At 36.9% G+C, this 21498-nt stretch overlaps 1 protein-coding gene across 29 annotated transcripts in view; it reads left to right on the top strand.

Moving 5' to 3' along the window:
- Positions 1-21498, top strand: part of DLG2 (discs large MAGUK scaffold protein 2) — a 982781-nt gene that overhangs the window by 596962 nt on the left and 364321 nt on the right. For all 29 annotated transcript variants that reach the window (XM_071432840.1, XM_071432845.1, XM_071432843.1 and 26 more), the window contains one exon: positions 21134-21184. In XM_071432840.1, coding sequence (XP_071288941.1) covers positions 21134-21184 — 51 coding nt within the window. The remainder of the gene's footprint in view (positions 1-21133; positions 21185-21498) is intronic.

Below are 21498 nucleotides of genomic sequence, written 5' to 3'. Positions count from 1 at the left end.
GAGACATTTTATACTTCGTGTTCTCTAGTCTTCCAGAAGGGACACTGTGAGCCCCAGTTCTCATTTTCAGCACTGGACCTGTGCCCAGGATCCTCTGCAGCTACGGTGTTAGAATTCCTAAATACAGATGCAATTACACCGGTGACAAGATGCTCAATCAGTATGATTTATTCCCTTAACACACCCTATCAATACTTACACACTTTTATGCCACTTTTTTGTACTAGAGTTCCTTTCTCTTAAATAATAAAGAACAAATGACCAAAGACATTCAAGAGAAATGTTGACAATAGGCTGAGAATTGCCTGTGGGCTGTTTCAGTCTCCAACATATGATGTGAACTGGATAAATAAACAGAAGGTGCTTGTTGTAGAAATAGACAACTCTGAATTAGTCACCTTGCTCTTCCTAGCCTGGGAAGAGTTATTTCTGTTTGATATGGGACACAGCAGCACCACTACAGAGGCTTATTTAACACTAGACACTAAGAAGCACTTCAACTTGACCGTCTGCTGAGCCCAGGCCACCATAGTGCCCCACAGAACCTGGGGTCTCTGCTTTACAAATAGGCATTTTCTTCTGCTCATGATTTGTATGTTTGAACATTCTCTAAAATGAGACACAAAACCAAGTCATGAGCAAATGACCTCTTCCTCCAAACTCATATTTGAGGGAGTGGGCTGGGAGACCTGTGTTTTCTTTCTTGCTCTCAGGAGTGATGCAGTTTAATTTAGTTTGGTTTCATTTTATATTTCCTCTGCAAGGGAGATGCTGTAGTCACTGGGCTAGATCCACGTTTGCTTCTGTATACATCCCCTCCTGTCCAGGGATCCTTCCCAATGCATATTTAGTGACAGCATGTGGTGGATTGACTCTGGCCAGTAGCCAACCTTCTCACTGGTCTCTGCTGTGGGTCAGGTAGAAAATAAAGATATAAAAGCAGAAGATAATGAGTTAAATAGGGAAAGCAAATGTTGCATGTGCAGGTGAAGCAAAATAAGAAATTCATTCACTGCTTCCCAGCAGCAGGCAGATGTTTAGCAAGGAAAGCAAGGCTTCATCAGGTGTAGCAGTTATTTGGGAAGACAGAAACCATAATCATGAATGTTGTCCCTTGCACTTCCTTGCCCTGAGCTTTTGCTGCAGAACACCATGTGATATGGACTGTTCCTTTGGTCATGTGGGGTCATCTCTCCTGGCTAGGTCCCCTCCAAACCCTGTACCCACCCCCTGCCAACTTGCTACTGGGACAGGAAGGGTAAAATTGAAAGGAGAAAAAGCCTTGATGCTGTGCAAGCTCTCTTCAGCAATAACCAAAATGATGGTGTATTAGCAACATTGTTTCAGCCACACGCTGAATTGTTGCTCCACAAAGGCTACTGTGGAGAATAAACCCCATCCCAGCAAAACCCCATAGAGCCTGTAGTATTGTGTGGGGCCTGTAATACAGCCTATAACGTAATGGGGTGTTAGGGGAGTTTTGTCTCTCTTTTAAGTATTTGGAAATACAGAGACAAATCTTCCAAGCTGGGTGAGTTAAGTGTATGATACTGCAGCCATCATCATATAATTTATTTTACAGGAAATGTAGTTTAGCAGATAGGCCCTAAAATATTTTTTCTGGGTGAGGTTGGTTCAGAGAGATAACAAAAAGCTAGATTTAATTATGATTTTGAAACTTGAGCATGTGTCAAACAGCTGCATTTTCAGCACTGTTAGGACTTCCAGACATGCATGGGAAGACTCTAAGTGCCTGGGAATGTCTTTGGTCAATGTTTAAGTATCCTTAGAGTTTATTTCCTAGGTATTTGCACTACTGAAAGGCACTACTGATTTTTAGTTGCCATAAAATAAACTTCTAACACTCTGAGAAAAAAATTACTGTATGGATCAGAGAAGCCAAGTTAAATGATTGTATCTTCTGTCCAAAGCTAAAAGGAGCCTTGGTGTAAGATGCTGATCCACTCTCAGAACTGTGGAGTGTTTAAAACACCCAGAAGTGCTGTTCCCTGGGGCTGTAGTGATCTTACATTCCTACTACTCATCCCTGCTTTTTAGCTCTCATTGCTAAAGTACACTTGGAGTCCAGGAAGACTGGATGGGGAGAACAAGAATTTTTCAGATCCTCCTAATTGGGTCATGGTTCTAACATCTACATTCCTTTTTTCATACTTTTGTCTTTCTCTAGTCTTAGATGGTTGTCCTTGAATTCTTTTGATTGAGTTTGCCTTCCACAAATCTGAGCACCATTTCTAAATCAACTTCGTGAATAGAATTAAAAGGCAAAGGGAATACATAAGCAAGTGATATATCTCAAGAAAATTTTTGACATGTTTGTTTTTGATTTCTGACTGTTGGGATTTTCTAAGATATTTTTCATGACAACTAGTTAATGCTGTCCACTCACATGTTTGCACAAAAAAAAAGTGCGGCTTAAAAAAATAATTTTTTATTGTATTTTTTTTTAAATAACAGTAATTTTCATTGCATTTACTATAATAAAATTAAGTCATCAATTTCATACCATATAGAAATTATTTCCAAATTCAGGCACTGGATTTTCAATTTTTGAATCAAAATGGTGGTTTTTTTTCTGTAACTACTAGCCACAACTGATAACCTGGCAGATCCCTAAAAAAGGTCAGGCTGTTTTTCGTGTTGTTACATGCTGGATGGAGACTTCTCGTGATTTCATTAGGCTGTTGGCACAACCTGTGTCATTGTTTTACAGGATGTACCCTCAATGCATTTCCAATTCATTAACAACTCTGCTCATCCTCTCTGCCATCTTCCTCCAAAAATTCCTGAGATTTGGGAGATAGTTCTCACAGTGATGGTCAGCATTCACAAAGCACGTTCACATGTCATCTTTGCACTGGTCCACCTGAGAGAAATTTCCTTTTTACAGCTGGTATACAACTGGTAAACTAAGTGATTTGTCTCATTAATCCTCTAATCATTTAAAATCACATTATTAAACATTTTGCAAATGTTGATATTCTTCAAACCTTTCAACTCAATAGTTTGGAAAAAAAATAATCCTTTGTGGGACTGGTTTTCATCAGTATGCTTTTTTTAGATGAGACAAAAGAAAAAGCCTTATTCTATTATTCTGTTATAATTTGGGCCTGCAGAAAATAACAGAAGAAACAGTTAATTAAGTTTGTTTCTAGGTTCAGTGATTTGAAAACTTTGGCTCACCAAGCTTTGGACGTGGGAATAAATTTGATAGGAAGCTTCGATGGTACAAAACGAATTATTCTCTGACATTTTAAACACAATTAAACATTTGTGGGAGTTTGTTTGTTCTCTATTCTTTTGCTGTAAATTTTAGATCTCTTTGTATAATGAGAAGTATTAATTTAATAACATATGAATCATCTCATTTTCTCTATTGCACAGAATAGGCCTTATTTATTTCTTTTTTCATTTCCAAAAAGCTGCATAGTTGAGTTAAAAGTAGCTATAAGGCTGTCTTTGCTGCATCACTTATAGAAATTGAAGGGAGCCTTTCTATTTATCTTATGATGGAATTTTATTTTCTTTTCATCTTAACAAAAAATTTAGGGAAGTTCACTCAGGTACTGTGGTTGTTCCCTTCCTCTCCCATCCTGTCACAGCAATAAGATCTAAGGAATATGTACTTTATTCTCCTTTCAGTCACAATGAATTCTTCATATTTCTTCAGTTTCACATTGTTCTTTCAAATTATTATTTTTTATATTATTACTGTTTTGAGTTACTGTTATTTTATTATTAGTTTGATTTGCTAACTATGCTGTCTATGATGAGTTCTGTGAAGGTACATGTAAGACATGTCCTGAAGAAGTAATTTTCAAACTATGTTGGTTATGTTTTCATGAGCTGTTATCAAATCTTTGTTTTGTTTTACCCTTGGCTGAGTGTGGCCACAGAGAGGGCTGTGCAGCTGTTTTGGTGCATTCCAGCTTAGGGACACTGTGAGCTCAGCCCCTCCTGGGGCAGGGCAGTGTGGGGGCCAGGATGATGCCAAAATGGGGAATTTCAGCTTTTCTCTCTGCCATTCAGCTAGTGGACCTAGATTTAGCACATTAGAACAAGGCACATAAAAGCTTAAACAAGGGCTGAAAAGAAAAATAAATTCTCCCTGTTCTGGTGTTGTGGATGGAATCAGGCACTTTACTCTTGAGTAAGAAGGATCTATATTTCATTGATATAAAAGAAGTTCAGTGGTAAATGCAGCAGTGGTTTAACAAGAATGAATGGCCAGATATACTTGAGCATTTACTGGATAGAGAACAGTCAGAATTTTGGGAGGATCTGCCTATTGAGCCATGAGGTTCAGAAAGAACCCCATTCTGTTGGAAACTTCCTTTCAGAGGGGAGTTTAGGTGCAGCTGGATCCAGACTGTCTCAGCTTTGGCCAGTGGTTGATGTCTAAAAGATTAAATATTTGCAATCACAGAATCAATTAGGTTGGAAAAGGCCTCTGAGATCATCAAGTCCAACCTATGATCAGACCACAGAGTCAACTACACCATGGCACTAAGTGCCACATCCAGTTTTTTCCTAAACACCTCCAGGGACAGTGACTCAACCACCTCCCTGGGCAGCCCATTCCAGTGTTTAATCATCCTTTCTGAAAGATTGCCAAGTTTCAGTGTGCTTATTCCCAATTCACTTACCAACCATCTGATGTAGCATCTCATAACCTTGAGAGGCATTCCTGCTCAAGGGGGAATCCTGGTGTGCAGCCCACTGCCATGCAGGAGAGCTCACCAGGCCCTGGGCTGTCTGCTCTTCATGGAGTAAGATGATAGAGTCACAGTCATATTTGTGTACTGACTACAGGTCCTAGTTTCTTCCAAATTTGCCTTGAGCTGGGCATTGACCAGCATTCTGGTTAGCTGGGTATATTGGCCAAATGTTGTTCTTGCCTATCATGCTGTGTTCTATCTCCTCCCATGTCCAGCTGGGGCCAGATTGAGCTGTCAGGACCAGATACATCCATGACTGACCACCACTTAGGGTTATTACTTGAGCAGGAATTATAATGGAATATAAAAGACAGGTTGGGGATGGGAGCACATTGCCACATCTGACTGTAAAAAGAATGAGGAAACTTTGTGAATTTCTGAGCACAGGCAGTGAAAGGTTTTTTTATTGGATAATAAGAATGTAGGTGCATTCTAGATCTAGAAAAGTATTTTTACTTTTTTACATATTTTTACAATAAAGCAAGTGTTTGCATAATTAATGTTAAATGTCATATATGGCTGAGCTGGTTTTGGCTGGGGTAGAGTTAACTTTCTTCACAGGGGCTTGTATGAGGCACTTTTGGATTTGTGCTGAACAGAGGGTTGATAATATAGAAATGTTTTTGTTATTGCTGAGCAGGGCTCACACAGAGCCAAGGTCTTTTCTGCTCTTTGTGCTGCCCCACTGGTGAGAGAGTGGGGGATACATGGGAGGCTGGGAGGAGGCACAGCCAGGACAGGTGACCCCAGCTGACCAAAGGGATATTCCAGACCATGTGGCATCATGCTCAGTACATAAAGTTCGGGGAAGAAGGAGGGAGGGAAGAAGGAGGGAGGGAGGGAGGGACATTCAGAGTAATGGCATGTGTCTTCCCAAGTCAAGCTCTCCTAGAGATGGCTGAACACCTGCCTGCCCATGGGAAGCAGTGAACTAACTCCTTGTTTTGCATTGCTTGTGTCTTTTGCTTTCCCTACCAAACTGTCTTTAACTCAGCCCACAAGGTTTTTACTTTTGATCATTCCAATTCTCTCCCAGTCCTGCTGGTAGAGGAGTGACCAGTTGTGTGGGTCATGGCTGCTGGTTGGGATTAAACCACAACAATGACTATGGATGATTAGCAAATTTTTGAGGACAGTGGTAATAGAAGACTAAAAAGAAATTTTGGTCTAAAGTTACAGCATCTGAATTTTTACAATAGTGGGAAACTCATGGAGTTTGGTTTTTTATTAATATTATATATAAATATATTAAAATACCGGCATTCAGGTATGTATATTTTTTCCATTGACTTTTCAGAATAAATTTGTTGCTTCTTTCCTAATTAGTTTGATCATAGTCTTGAAAGTCAGATTACACACCTTATTATCTCTAATGACTTACATTTTTCCAGATTCTTAACCTGCAGTTTTGTTTATTATTCATACTAATCTTTCAGCCTGTCATTAATGTGCATTGCAATGGAAAAGTTAAAGCTGGTAGAACTCTGTGCTAGTCTTTTAAAGATGCATTGGCGTGGCTTGTCTGTTTTGGCCCTTCAGTTGTATCACAGCTTTTTTTTTTTGCCCTGGCAAACAGTGCTGTATTCTGCATGTCATTGTTTCTGCAGTGGGATAAGACATTTTTCTTTCATAACAGCAGTATAGACAGGCTTGATTTAAATAATGTTTATAAAATATTTTGTGATCATTAGTGAAAATGGTTCTACAGAACACAAAACCAATGAACTAATATAGAACAGCTCCCCTTAAACATGCAAAAATGGAAAAGTTTTCATCCTGCTGTCTGATGACCTAAATGGATTTTAGTGTGACAGCATAAAAAAATATGCTGCCACTGTTGAAAACCCAAAGTGAAAGTACAGAATGGACCTTAGGATTTACTTTGCCTTTATTTCATACCCAATCTTTTTCTACCTGAAAATAAACTTATTTCAAACCTTTTCTTTTAAAATATACTGTTTAAAAAAGAAACATCTTTTAAAGAAGGGCTAGAGTGATTCTGAAACAAAAATGTGATTTTTTTTTTCATGTGTTTTGCTTTAAAATTATGAATGCATTTTTGATATTTAAGCCTTCTCAAAGACATAATTTTTAATTCAGGTAAAAAACTTTACTTTCAAGTAAAATAACTTCATGATTTTAGGGGATTTCTTTTATTTTCTGTAGGAATGAACACTACATTGCCTATTTGAGTGCTATGTATTATAATACATAAAAAATCAAAAAGCCTTCATTGTGTCTGGATGTAGGTAGAATTACCAACATCCTGTCAATCCAACAAGTAAATGCATCCCTTGGTGACATATCTAATTATTCCACTTCTATTCTCTGAAATTATAATACTGTCCATTTTCAATTGCCTATGAATAATGCTGGACTTTAGATTCAGTCAAGGAGTTCTTTGTATGGATGTTTGAAATGTTGCAATTAGCAGACTGGGAGAGAGGAGCTTATTGAACTGCAGAGATCACATCCTGCACTCATTTGTGTCCCTTGGCTTCAGGTGGACTCAGCATAGGGAGTGTGTAATGCTTCATGCTTTTTGGATTTGGAGTGCAAGTACTTCAGCATTGCAGTCCAGGTCATGGGTGTGCATTTATCAGTCTTAGTTCTAACACTCTCAAATTTGTAAAGCAGACTTTTTGACAAAAAACTGCTCTTGCCAACAGGTTTTTGGATATCCACTATTGGGTCCTTTGGGTGACAATATAATAAATCCCTTGAAAGAGGTACAGTGCTTTGCTTTTGCAAAGTCTGTTTTGCTGGGCCACTCTTATCCTTGTTGCCTCTGCTGGGGGCAGTCAGCCACGCATTGCCCTGTCTGGTATTTTCATCACTCTGAGAAAAGTCATATTTACCATAAACATATGGGGGAGTATGGATGTTCACATACCCCTCCTCTACAGCCATCTATACTTAATTTTTAATTTGCCTGTGATGTTGGCACGTGGTGCAGAATGCGTGTTAAAGTTTTTTGAAGCACTTGGAGATCTGAGGCAGCCTTATATTACATGGACCAACCTGACCTAAATCACAAGTCATTTGAATTTGGTTTTGTCATTCTCTGCCTAGCCTTGAATTAGTACTTCCTTTTATATAAGTCTTTATATATTATGCTACGAGAGCTAACCTTACTGGATATTGTAGCAGTAGGCTAAAGTCAGTTGAGTTGGTAGGTTTGCAAGGATCCAGTGGTTAACATAACCAAAAATGCTTTTATAGTACAATTCATGCTCTTAAACCTTCAAGCCCATTGTCTTTTTCATAAAATACTTTATTAAAATATATACATTTATATATATCTATGTATGTACGTATAAAATTTAGACCCATGGCAGGGAGATTGGAACTGGATGATCTTTAAAGTTGCTTCCAACCCAAACCATTCTGTGATTCTAAGAAGCTGATAAAGCTCTTCTAGTACACATGGCTTTTTTTCCATAGTCAAAACTTCCATAGTCAAACATTCCAAACTTCACTTTGTCGTGAAGTTAAATTTCTGAAGTGATTTGGGAAACAGCATAAAGAATGCAAGTGAATAACTACTTACTTATAGAATATTTTTTTTTTTTGGATTCAAGACAATGGGACTTGTATTGGTCAGTATTTACTGTATTAGAAAGGTGCAGAACTTAACTGAAAGCCATTGTGGAAAAAAATGAAAGAAGAGCTAGCACAGATGTCATCATCTTAATGGTTTTAATTATACTAAAGGAAGAAAGCTTTCCTTTTTCATAAGAGTTCATTTTGGAGGATTTCAGATTAATTGCTGTCAGGGACAGATGTGTTCCTTTGACCTTGGATAATCTAAGAAGTAAAGAGAAAGTGACTGCTTGGTATTGAAGAGAAAGCTTGTTTAGATGAAAAGTGGAACAGAAAAATCTTGCTTTCATGTCTTATTGGACACACGATGGTTTGATTATAATGGGTTTTTCACTTATTTAAGATAAAGTATGTCTGAAATTTGTTTTACAAGAACTCTTCTTTGTAATTTTACCAATATTTACTTTTTGATGTGTAGAATTGTTGAATATTTTGCTTTGCAAACTACCTGTTAAAGTTCAGCCGAGGCAAGGTTCTTATCCTGGCAGCACATAATGCAACATCAGTAATAACAATGGATAGAAAATATACACTTAATTTGTGATCTTTTAGATATTGTTCTTAATATTATTCACTGTGTTTTTCATAGCAGCATTTTTCCTGTTATTTATGGTTACTTTCTTCAAATTTTAGAATAGCTGGAGAGTGTTCTTACTCGTTCCCTACAACAATATAAAGAAGATCTCAAAGGAACACGATTCTCTTAACAAAATTGCAAAGTTAGCCATTTAAATGCTCCTATTTTCCCCCGTTGTTAGCCAGGTATTCGCTGATCCATGCTGTAAAACTAACACAACTTCAACACAGTTTCAGCAAATATTGTGAAGTCCCTACTGTTGCAAATTGTGAGTTTAGACATTTTGGAAATGTGAGTTATTGCTAATCCACATTTTACACAATAAAACCTGACGCTACTTTTAATGCAGTGATCTGGTGACTCAGACTCGATAATAAATTACATTTTTAATCAGTGTTTAGATGACCTAGGATAGAGGAGGAAACCCAAATATGCCACAGATAATATCTGTTTTCCTGATCTTAGATATTACAGCCTTCATAATTTTGTGCAGAAAATTGGCTTAGTTTGAAGGTAATAGAAAATAAAGATTCCTACATGAGATAAATTTCCACTTGTTGAGGTTATTAATAAAGAGAAATAACAACTGAAGTGCATTTCTTTTGTATCTTACATTAACATATTCAATCAGTTGTCAAGTAATTTGTGCCTCTAAATTTTTCTGCATAGAGATGACAGGAGTTTAAAATTCTGGATTCTTCTTAGTCATAAATTATTTGTGCTGAGTATGTTATGTTTTATGTTTGCTAGGCTGAAACATTTTACGGAATATTCGCAATATTGCCAATTGAATGTTGGCTAACATTTTACTGAATGTTGTTCTTTGCTCAGCTTAAGTGATCATTAATGTGGTCATAACAAAAGTAATCTTGTCTGATGTCCAAATTCAGGACTTAGGCTTTGCAAAGGTGATGGAAATGTGTGCATGGCACAATGTCAGTTTATCTTGATACTACTGAGCTATACTAATTTCCAAATAATGTGCATAGTGCAAGGTTGATTAATCACTTAGATTTCACCATAGTCTTCCTCTTCAGTAGAAGCAGATATGTGGTATCTTGGTAGTGTTCTTTCTTATTCTAAAAATACTCAAAGTCCTCAACTGTCCATATGACCTCTTGGTCTTTCCCTAGAGGAGAAGTATAATATGCAGCTGGTGCTTTCAATACTGTTTAATTTCTTTTTAGAAGCTTTGTGTACTAGTTTAGTTTGTTTGTAAACTAAGTCAGAGAAGTGTTCTTTCATTCCCCAAGAATTTGAATTTCATGCAGAAGGACACAAATATATTCTAGTTAGTGAAACTTTTTTCTGTATATCTTGGAATTGTTGAAAGATATTAATCTTTCTTTCAAAATAAGGACCAATCTCCAGGAGCCATCCTCATGTCTTAGGGAGACTGATCTTATCAATAAGGCAGGTTGATCAGAATTGGGCATCCCTGTTTCAATCATGTCTCAGTGAACTTTGTCTCTATATGCAGATCTACTGAAAGAAAATAAATTATACTTTACTTTCTCCTCAGTTCTTTAATTCCACATCTTTTCGATTTTTGGCTGTAGCTAAAATCAAGTTTGGTTTTATTTTGTAGAAATTCCCCTGCTTTACTAAAGTTAAAGCTTTAATACTGTCCACCATTGGTTACACTTTGAGACCAGTTTCTTATTTCCAGATATTTTCTAGCCATTTTTATTTCCCTGCTGTTTCTTGGTGAAGAATGATTCAAGAAGATTGTAAGAATAGCTTTTTCTGTCACATTCATCTTTCTGCTTGGGTGAAGTAGGAGATACATAGCAACGAGTATGAGTCCGCAAAGATTTTTTTTCTCGGTTTAGCATCACATTGAGTTGCTTGCTGGCAATCACCCACTGCTTGTGGGCACTTGCATGCACTCCAGCTGCTGGTACCACAGACACAGAACCTCTTACCCAATAAAATAGGTAAAAATGGACTTTAATAGAAGATATTACAGAAGATGTTCAGCAGGTGCAGGGCTCAGACAGGGAAATGAACTGACCAGCCTTGTCTACATGTGACTGGCCCCCTTTATCCACTTACCTCTCTGTTTTCTTGTACTTCTTCCTCTCTACTTCTAAACCACATCTATTCTTCCCTTTTCCACACCTTTTATTGCTCACCTGAACATCTCCTAAGTCTTGTTGCAATGCCAAGATGCTTGTTCCCTGCATCCTGCCAGTGTCCCAGCCCCACAGACAGTGATGTGCTCCTCAGGCTGCAAGGTGTCCCCCAGCTGACCCACAGTGCTGGGTGTCACCCTGAGCCAGGGACTGAGGCTCCCTGGGAGAGGAAGGGTCTCTGCCAGGGTACCTCCACCTGCCCTGGTGCCTCTCTGCTTGTGGGGGTGTGTGTCTGCACCTTTGATGGGCTGATGGCTCCTGTGATGAGCCCAGGATGAAGCAGAAATAAATTTAATCCTGAAAAATAACTTTTCTGTGGAGCAGACATACTGGAGCATGTACAGTGTAGTAATGGCAAATGAAATGTCTGGTTAGTTGCCTTATGCATATTGGAGCATTTGATGTCCAGGAGATTTGTACACAAATTTAGCTGTGATTTGCCACAAACTTCATTGCTTATTGTTGAAATAAGAACTGGAATACTTTCCTCATCTCTGCTGCCAAATACTTCAGCTCTGATGTGGAAATTACAGGTTTCATTATGTCAGGAAACCTATGGAGAATGTAATAAAGATACTTCATATAACTGGTAAAATGTGCTCTACTTCTGGAAAGAGATGATGAAATACTTGACATTTTAAAGTAGTATTGCGTGACATTAAACATTTTCAGAGTACTGTGTTGCAGTTGTGCATTTTAGTGTAGTAAAAATATTCTTAGAGTACCACATTTCTTGTACCATAGGTCTTTTCATCACTGCTGACTTATGGCAAGAGAGCACTGCGACCTTTTTGTGTTGTTTTAAAGAGGATTATGTGTCAGCAATTTTCTCAAGCTTTCTTTTGGCTTTCCTCAATTCTTTAGTAAAGCTTCTCTCATCTCTGCTGTTACACATTAATAGGTAATCTTGAAAATAACGTCTTATTTTAGAATACTGCAGCAGTGCATAGAAATTACTTTCAGAGTGACTTTCAAGTTTAATATTTCATTATTGTGTCAGAAATTAGATTGATTGAAGGTGGATGAAAGTGATTTTTTCCTCTCTCCTTAGATTTAAGTTGAAAGAATTTTTGTGAAAAACTCGAATTCCCTTGAACTGATGCAAACCAATTTTTCCTACCAAGAAAGGTTGAGAAGTATTTGGGATAGTTTGCTGAATATTGGCTAGGCTTAGATTGGGACTGGTGATGATCAGTTAGGCTGTGTTACCTTCTTCTCAGTGTTTACATGGTTAATCCCTGTCAACAGCAGTTACATCAATTTTCTTTCCTTGAGCTTGGGAGGAGGAGCAGAAAACCACTGATTTTGTCTCAGCCGTTCAAAATGTCTTCTTTTTTTCTTTTTTCTTTTTTTTTTTTTTTCTACAGCAAAATTAATTGGGTATGAGGGAGCTGTTCCGCTGTGCTTTTAGTAGTAGAGTGCAGAGGACTGTGGCTCCCTTCCCTTACAGACACTAAAGATTTTAAGAGAAATAGCAAATCCTTCTGCTGCTGTAAAAATACTTGTAAAGCAACTGAGTCATGCATAAAAAGCTTGTCCTGTTGAATACATATTGGTTTGTAAACGTGCATGTAGTTTATGTGTGTGCATATTCCTTATTACTCATTTTTACTATTAGTGCAGGCATTTCCTTCACTCTTTCAGGGCTGCTTCTTCCTGCAGGTGTAACTACATCCCATGATTGGTGCCTGCAACTTCAGTTACACAAGCTTCAGTACAAGCTTCAGTACAAGCCCAGTACCACCAGTGGTACAGTAGAGTTTAGCCTTCAGTGCTTGTGCTAGAGTTAACACATAAGAACAAAAGAACCCAAAATAATTCACTGATTGTGATTTTTTTTTTTTTATATGCGAGAGAGCAGTGAAAAGAGTATTAACTCTCAAAGCTAAGCAAAGGTACTGGTAGATAATTTTAGGCACAAATATATGAGTCAGAGTATGTTCCTGTTGAGCAAATTGTGAGAGATTAAATTATGTTGGTTGTGTATTAATTTATTGAGGAAATATGGTATACCTATTATGCCTATTACATCTATCTCCTTATATAATGGCTGTATAAACATGTCATGGATTCATGGATACCAAAGAATGAAGTTAATTAGTGCTGTTCTTTCCTTGCCTAAAATTTTGCCAGTTAGTATGCTACTGATTTTTTTCCCTAAAACTGAGAAAAATATATTATTCATGTTTAAATGAATCAAACTTAACCCATAAGTAATAATTTCTGCCTTTTAAACACTCTTACAGTTACCAACCTTTAAAATCAAATTATGCAATTGGAAGTATTAAACATTTTTAAAATTACTTTTTAAGTCCCAATTTACAAGTACTTTATAATCTTCGTTGATGAAATAAGGTTAATCAAGCAACAGCTATTTTCCATTCTTATGTATATTGTTTATGGAGTGATAGATTACACCAGAAAAATAATTTCTAGAAATGTCTGAACTGTTCAAATTTTTTGAAAGGTTTGATGGATTTTCTTCCAAGTCTGAAATAGAGCAGAGATAGAAGAACCCAACAAACTGAGTGTTTATGATAACTCAAATATTACTGTGTCAGCAATGGCAGAAGCACAGAAGAAAATAAGAGGCAAAATACGTGATTGTGAACTTCTGAAGCTGTATAGTAAATTACCTGAATTGTACAAGAAAGAATGTGATTTTATGAAGAAGAAGAAATTGCTGCATCCAGTTTGCTAGAATGTACTGTTTCAAGTTTCTGGACTGATATATGTTCTAAGTTTAAGATACAAAAAGATGAAGAATTTTCGTAGAATCAGAACTGTTTGGAAGGGACCTTAACGATCACCTAGTTCCAAACACCCTGCCATTTTTTTAAGAAATAATTTTTTTTTAGGATATGAATCCTGGAAGTCCAGAGTTTCCCTGTATAGTCAGAGGACAAGCAGGTTCTTAAACAATTCCATCCAAAGACTAAGATACATGGCATAAATCACCCCCCTTGATTCTTCTCTCCAGTACCTGTCTAAAAACTCAAAACTTAGATCACTTCTTAACTTGAATGTCTACACTTAGAGAGGTAATATGATGGTATAGTAATTTCTTTTAGCATAAGAGAGAAGGTTGCAAGTGCCAAAACTGAGCTGTGCACTCTTCTTTTGTTGTGATAATTTTGTACAAGGTGGAAGTGCTATCCTAAACAGAATTCACACACAGATGTAATTTCAGTTCCATTTACTGTGAACCCCACTTGAAATCATGATCTCTTCTTTTATCTGCTCATGCATTAGGCTTGTAAATCTACAAAGTTTGTGTTGAGTCCGCATTAGCTATATCAAGTGCTTCCACTTAAAATAATGCTTCCATCATGGACAAAACAAAGACATGAAGTAAAAATTGATGGCTCATTGTAAACCTTATAAAATAATAAGAATACCTTGGAGAAGTCAAGTAATTTTTATTTTTTTTTTCATACTGTAGAAAGTGCCAGCTCTCTGGTGACAAAGCAGCTAAAAATAAGTAAATCTAAATTGTTGCTGAATAGCAAAAAGGATTATGAGGAGTGAGAGCAGTGAGTAGGGGAAGCCAGAAAAGAATTCCTTATTTTGACAAGGTCTTGAAACTGGTAAAGCAGGTGGAGCATTAGTGGAAAGAATCAAGGAGCATGGAGTGTATGAATGGCTTAAGAGGAGTCGTGGGAGAAAATTATGTTTCAAGTTTAGTTGGAAAAGATGAAAAGATAGAAAACTAATCATGAATAATTCTTTGGCTGAAGTAGGATTAGATAAAGTAAGTTTAAATTGATATGTATGTGTGTGTGCATCTGTGTGTGAGAGGAAAACAGAACAAACTGGGGAGGTAATAAGAAGGAAGAAAAACTGAAAGGAATGAAAATCAGAAAGCAGTGGAGGTGACTTGGAGACATGAGAAGTTGTGATTACATCTGGGGGATTGTGATTCAAAGTCAACAAGAAAAAATGGCTGCTCTGAACAAGATATGAGAAGTGGGGTAGAGTAAAATAAAATTTCAATTTGGGAATCAACCAAACAGTGACAATGGTTACTTGCTAGATGGGTATTTTCTCCAAGGGAATGAAAACAAGAAAAGTCAGGATAACAGTGAGGAAGGCAGAAAGAGGAAAGGGTGAGTATTGTGACAATTATTGGAGAAGAGGCTGAATAAAAATTAGGTCCTGAAGGATGTAAGAGACATCTAAAAAGGAAAGAATGAGTAAATATAGTACCCTTTGAGCAGGGTACAAGTTAATCATGACTGCAGATCTTTGCAGGTGTTGACCAAGAGCTGGATTTGGCTTCTTGGAGCTGTGCTAATTATGTGTTGAGGGTAATATCTTCCCTAAAGGATGTACAGTGACTGGTGGTTGAGTGCTCCCTAGGCATCTGTGGAAGGATCCACAAAGATCTATTCCTGATAAAGTATAAATTTCTTTGAAAACCTTATGTTTTTTCACTTTTCATTCTTTGTACCAGAACAGTCATATTACAGCAAGAAATTTTTAGGTTATGGTAAATTTTGATTCAAAAATTTAACGTATTTTCCTTGTTTCCTAAAGGAAGGTAAAAAGAAGGAAATGGGCTTAGTTATGCACTATATTTTAAAATGGATGTGGGATATCTTGCATAAATAGTCCATAAAATGCTCTCACTCACTTAGATAAAGAGTAGCATGAAAAACTTTCTGGCAGCCTTTGGATAGCTTGAAAATGCAGTCATCACATTTGAATGAAAGAAATCTGGAGAGTGTTTTCTGTAGGTTTATATGCAGTAAGAAAGGAAACTTCAAATGGTTTTGGAAAGCAATATCAAAAGAACATCAGCAGCTTTCCTTTGACAATTAATAAAGAAATAACCCAAATCTGGAGTTGTCAAAGGGCTAAATAAAGATCACTCTTTAGCTTTTGTGGCAAAACAGAAATTGTGCAAGGCTATTTAATACTTTTTAGATACCCAAATGGGCTTGCTGTTTCTGAAGTGTAAAATAACATGGTCTAGTGGAAGATGTCCCTTCCCCTGGCAGGGGGTTTGAAAATACATATCTTTAAGGTCCCTTCCAAACCAAACCATTCTATGATTCTCTGAATCTGTGACCATCTTTATTATACAGCCAACTGGAAATTTCGGAAGGAAAAATATATCCCGAGGTTACTTGTACAACAAGAATTTGGCAATTTTGTATTCTGCTGAGGTTTGGGTGATGAGACAACTGGTGAAACCAAAGGAACAAATTCTGCATGTTGAATGAAAATCAGTGTCAGGGTAGTTATCTTCCCGTGCATATGATAGCAGAAGTAGAAGCAGCAGTCTTCTTTCTTGCAGTTTTCTGAAAAACAATGCCCAATTAAATATGATTAAAATGAGCTTTGCTTGAAATAAAAGTCTACAGATGTAATTTTTAGGCAAAACAATCTCTTCTTGAAAATAAGACTTAGCATAACAAATGGCTCTGATGGCAGTTTTTATTAGAAAGGATAGATTCAGGGGTTTTGAAATCTTGCCGTTGAATAAACTGTATGTTTTTATTAGATTGTTGCTGCTATTGTAATACAGTTCTTACCACTAAAATTCATGTAATGAAATATAAGCCTTCTTGAGTGGATGCAGTTGTAGTAGGGTAGAGGTATAGCGAGAAAGAATTCTGCAATGTTTACCTTTCAAGTGTAAACAAGTCCATCAAATCAACTAATTGCAGAAGTAAAATAAAAATATCAAATTACAGTTGTTATTATGAGAAAAAAAACTTAAAAAGTATTAATGAAGTGTCAGAATATGTGTCAGAAAATGAAAAACCCAACAGAATGCTTATCTTGAGGGTTTTAGGGATTTTGCATAATCTGTAGAGCTGATTTTTCAGTATGGGACTACTTCAGCTGCTTATGTCACCCTTAAACTGCAGTAGAGAAACTTCCTGAAAAGTCAGGAGTCTTCACATAAAGGAACAAACAAATCTGAGTTTGTCAGGTCCTTACTTTGTCATTCTGTATGCTGGGCTTCAGATTTTTCACAAAATTGTGTATAAAAACCTCTCTACCTGTTTCTTATTTCTCACTCTCCTGAAAGTAAGTGTCACTGAAGATGAGTAGTGCTTTCTTCTTAGAGAGGTAATTGAACTCTAATAGCAGTGAGAGTTTTCCAGGAAATCTCTCTTGAATGGTGGATTCTAGATGGTTACCCTACATTATGTCTCTCTCTTTCTTAAAGACATTTCCTTGTCAAATGTTTTGGAGAGTCCTCTAGAGTGCTGCTGTAAATGAACGGTAACTGTTACCTTGCCTTTGTGGGAGGTTCTTTTAAGGACCGGGGCTTAATTAACTTTTGGTAATTTATTCAAGAAGGGCTGTGCATTCATCTCACTCTGGATCAGGAACATATGTAAGGTCAGGAGGCTGAGAACCTTCTTGCATTACAAATGTGTGTTGGCTGTGCAGCAGAGGTCCTCAAAATTATCTGAAGATTTTATGGGCATCTGCTCCCATGTAGCACTTTTACATTTTGTCCTGGTCAATAGTATCTTTTTTCTTTTGCTGGAAATGCAAGTTCCTGGATGAGACGTGTTGATTCCAGCTCCTGTACCTTGGAGAAGGGATGCACTTGGCTGTGTCCTCCCATGGACTTCATCTTGTGTACCCCTTACCCACTTCTGCTGCAGTCTGTGGCCCCTTGCTGTCACAGGTGCTGTTGAGCATCTTTCTCAGAAGAGTGCACATCAGTGTCCCAAATCAGAGACAGAAGCCAAGAGCACTGTTTCTTGGCTTTTGTAGAAGGGGAAAGATTGAGTTGTTCCTTGTGGATATCCTTTGAGGTTGGGCTTGTGGGAGTAGTTGCTGGATATCGTGCCAGGCGTGTGCTGCCAGGTACAGGTGCAGACAAGCCTGAAAAAGCAATTGGAAAAGCTGCTAAACCGGAGATCCGGCCTTTAAGTGGTGCATAATTATAAAAGATTTACGGCATCCCTTAAGCAGAAATTTGTTACCAGTCTATAGCCAGGAGAAATGCAGAGAAAACAGATTTAAGGCAAGTGCTCACCTCACTTCACACATCATTTTTAGACTCTCTTTGTACATAGTGAAAGGAAATGTCCAGGCACAATTCGCCTCACCTACCTGAGGTTTTTAGCAGAGGATGAAATTAATTAAGACCTTCATGTGCCTGTTTTTACTTACTTGAGTATAGAGTTAGATGACTATTTCACATTTCAGCATTATAAATGTAAATTTTACTTGAGATTAAAGATATCTGTCATAACAAGCTTGCACTGCGGGAAGCTGAGAAAGAATTTTTCCCAAGCAATTGGAAAATGCTGATGGTTTCTTTGATTGTGGAGAAGAGAAAACGGAATGAAAATGTTTGTAATTTTTTGTAGTTATCTAAAATCATGGAGGCTGTAGTAAATGTTGCTTTTTCTTTTTGCTGCAATCTGATATAAAATCAGGATTAGAAAAGTCATGCAAAGAGGGACACAAGAGTAGGTTGCCACTACTTGTAATGAATGGAAGTTGCAGGTTCAGACAGCTTGTTGGTGCTTTGACAGGCAGACTGTCAAGTTAAAATGTACAAAAACAGAGGGTATGTCCATATGCTGCTAAATGAGAGCACCAACAAGCCAGTTCCAGTGCTGGAGCCATGATTCTCTTTCTGCTTAAGTGTTGGCTCACTCCTTGGCCATTTGCTTCCAGCAGGCTCCAGACAGAAACAGCCCTGAGCACTGAGACTTGGCTGGAAACTGACTATAATTTAGCAGTGTAGGTGCAGCCAGAGAGTCTAAATGTGGAGTTTAATGGTGCTAGCAATGAGTGGTACTGCATAAAGCAACATTCCACCTGCCACAGGTGGGTATAGTATCTTAGTGGATTCTTTAAGAAATAATTGCATTGGTTTGCTGAGCAACCAGCAAAACAAACAGGGCAGTGAATGGTATATGCAGACATGTATGTTTAAATAACAAAAGGAGCTGGATCAAGATCAGCTTTTTAATTCATATCACCCCTGCTGCTACAGAGCCTGATAATGGATCTCTGCTGCAATTAATTTTGATTTGAATTGAAGGCATTTTCAGAATCGCCACTGTGGATGATAATAGAAACCCCTCAGATGGTCATGAGCAAGATACCGTTTGTGTGCAAATACAAATTGAGTATTCAGCTTGTGTTTTTTCCTTTCATCTTTCTACAGAGGTTGCTCACTTCTCATATCCCTCTTTTTCCCATTTTGCTGCACTAACGAGTTTTTAATGCAAAGGAAAAGCAATTATAAGCAGTGAAGCAAAGCCAGCTTTATAGAGCAAGACTGAGGAATTGAAGGCATAGATCAGAGCTATCCACCAACCTGAGATGAAAGAGAAGTTCATGAAAACAGAGACATATAGATAGCTTTGATTTCATTATCATTAGACAAGAAAGGACAAAAAATGGAATAGCTATAAAGATCTTCATATGTAGTAAGTTACCTGTATTAGTAAAAGAGTCTATGCAGAAAACATTAAAGTGATAACATTGGTCAGGAAGGCATCCTGTAGTAAAATTTTTTTGTTCATCTCTGGTGTAAGTGTAATGTGATGTGATTACCCAGTCCTAATAAACTAAAAAACCAAAATATTACGCACCTATTAAATATTATATTCATTGATGCTGTGTTTTCCTGCAATTGTTAAGCATGAGTTGTTTGTTTGGACTTTTCTCTCTCTTTCCATTTCAACACAGATTCTGGAGATTGTATTTCTATTACTGATTTCATGGTTTATCACATCTTGAATTGTAAACAAATTAAAGAGTTGGTGGATTTTAGAGGAAGCTTTTGTTTGGCAGATACATGTACCTTGTTAAAATATTCACAGGGGAAGTACCTAATTACATTTGAAAGGTGCTTGACGAGATAAAGAATGATTTATATACAGTGTTTTATGATTGCAGTTAGGAATCTAATACAGAAAATTAGCAGCTGGGAGTGGGGAGGAGTGATAAATGTTCATGTTTTGAGAAATAACAAATTTGTTCCTCCAAGATGAAGTCAATCCCAATCCTTTGCTTCAGTTTAGGTCTTTTTTTTCATTAAGTATAAATTAGGTAAGACACTAAAGCAAAGCTATTTTCCAGGGCATATCCCATCATTACAGAAACTGAAATAGCATTATTAATAAATTTTTCTTATTAATATTTTTCTTTTTTTTTTTTTAATCAATACTTTCTGGCCAAGTCAAAAATTGCTGAATAGTTGTATGGAAGTGATGCTTTGAAATTCTTCTGAGATTTTAATGATAGATATATTTTCATTGCTCTGCAGTTTACCTGCAATACAGTGAACCTTTGTAGCTTTCTCAGATGCTCTACCCATTTAAGAAAGGAGAAAAGGGACAAAGGTATGCTAGGTGAGTTGCCTAGAGCGACAAAAATAATCCATGTCAGACTGGAACAAGGTTTTGGAATGCTGCTTAAATCAGTGTCATCTTTTCAGCTGATAGATTTTTTTGTCCAGCACAATCTATTTTGGTGCTCTACATTTTGTAGCTTAATTTTTTTTGACACTGGGATTCAGCATAGGAATTACATTAACATTCTGTGCCTTTCTGCCATTCACCTGTCTCTTGCAAAGGTTCTCTGTCATGTTCTTGCCCTAGGTTAATATAGTAAACAAGATGTATTTCAGTGTGTGTATCAGTGAGTAATTTTTACATAAGTAGTGTGAATTTCCTGTCTGGTTTTGTATTTCAGTGTAAATTGGAGCTGGTAAGACAATGCATAAGTAAGTTTTCTTCTGTTGTGAGAATATTAGAAGCAGGTCTTCTATTTTGACTTGAAACTATTACCTTGGAAACTACTTAAACATTGGCATAAAGTCCACAGAGATGTTTTAACAAATATCAGTCTTATTATGTTGGTGATTTATATAGCCATTACATACTGAACTTTTACTATTTTCAGTTTATAGGCTTGACTATGCCCCCCCAAGACAAAAGGGAGTTAAGTATTCAGCACTTTAGAACTCCTCAGCTCTATGTTGAAAAATGTGCTTCAGTAAACCAATGATACTGAAACAGCTATACAGTATGCCTATGAAGTTACCTTCCATGTGATTTAAAAGAATTTTCTGATTTTATTTTCTTTAGGTCAATGGAACAGAAATTGAATATGAATTTGAAGAAATTACTTTGGAGAGGGTAAGTACAATTTATTCTTTCTTATAGGAAAAATATAATCTGTAATAAAAATAATGTGATTAATTAATTAAATTTAGTTAAGAATAAATTTGTTTACATTTTGAATAAAGGTGCCCACTGTTTATTCTAAACTGTAAAAATGTGAGTGATACAACAGGTAAGTTTTTCACACTATTAAGAAGTTTATGGTTTAGCTACTTGCATTCAAAATGCTTTTCTTCCCCATAACTTGTCAGTGCTCATTTGGGTGTTTGGTTATTATGAAGACCCTCTATGACTTAGTAACTCCCTTTTTAGCTTGTCAGCTGGAATTG

This window comes from Agelaius tricolor, unplaced genomic scaffold (assembly GCF_023055355.1).
Source record: "Agelaius tricolor isolate 1412-34295 unplaced genomic scaffold, bAgeTri1.0.p SCAF_9, whole genome shotgun sequence".
NCBI lineage: Eukaryota > Metazoa > Chordata > Aves > Passeriformes > Icteridae > Agelaius > Agelaius tricolor.
The sequence above is the reverse complement of the archived record's forward strand: the minus strand, read 5'-3'. Positions and strand labels throughout refer to the sequence as shown.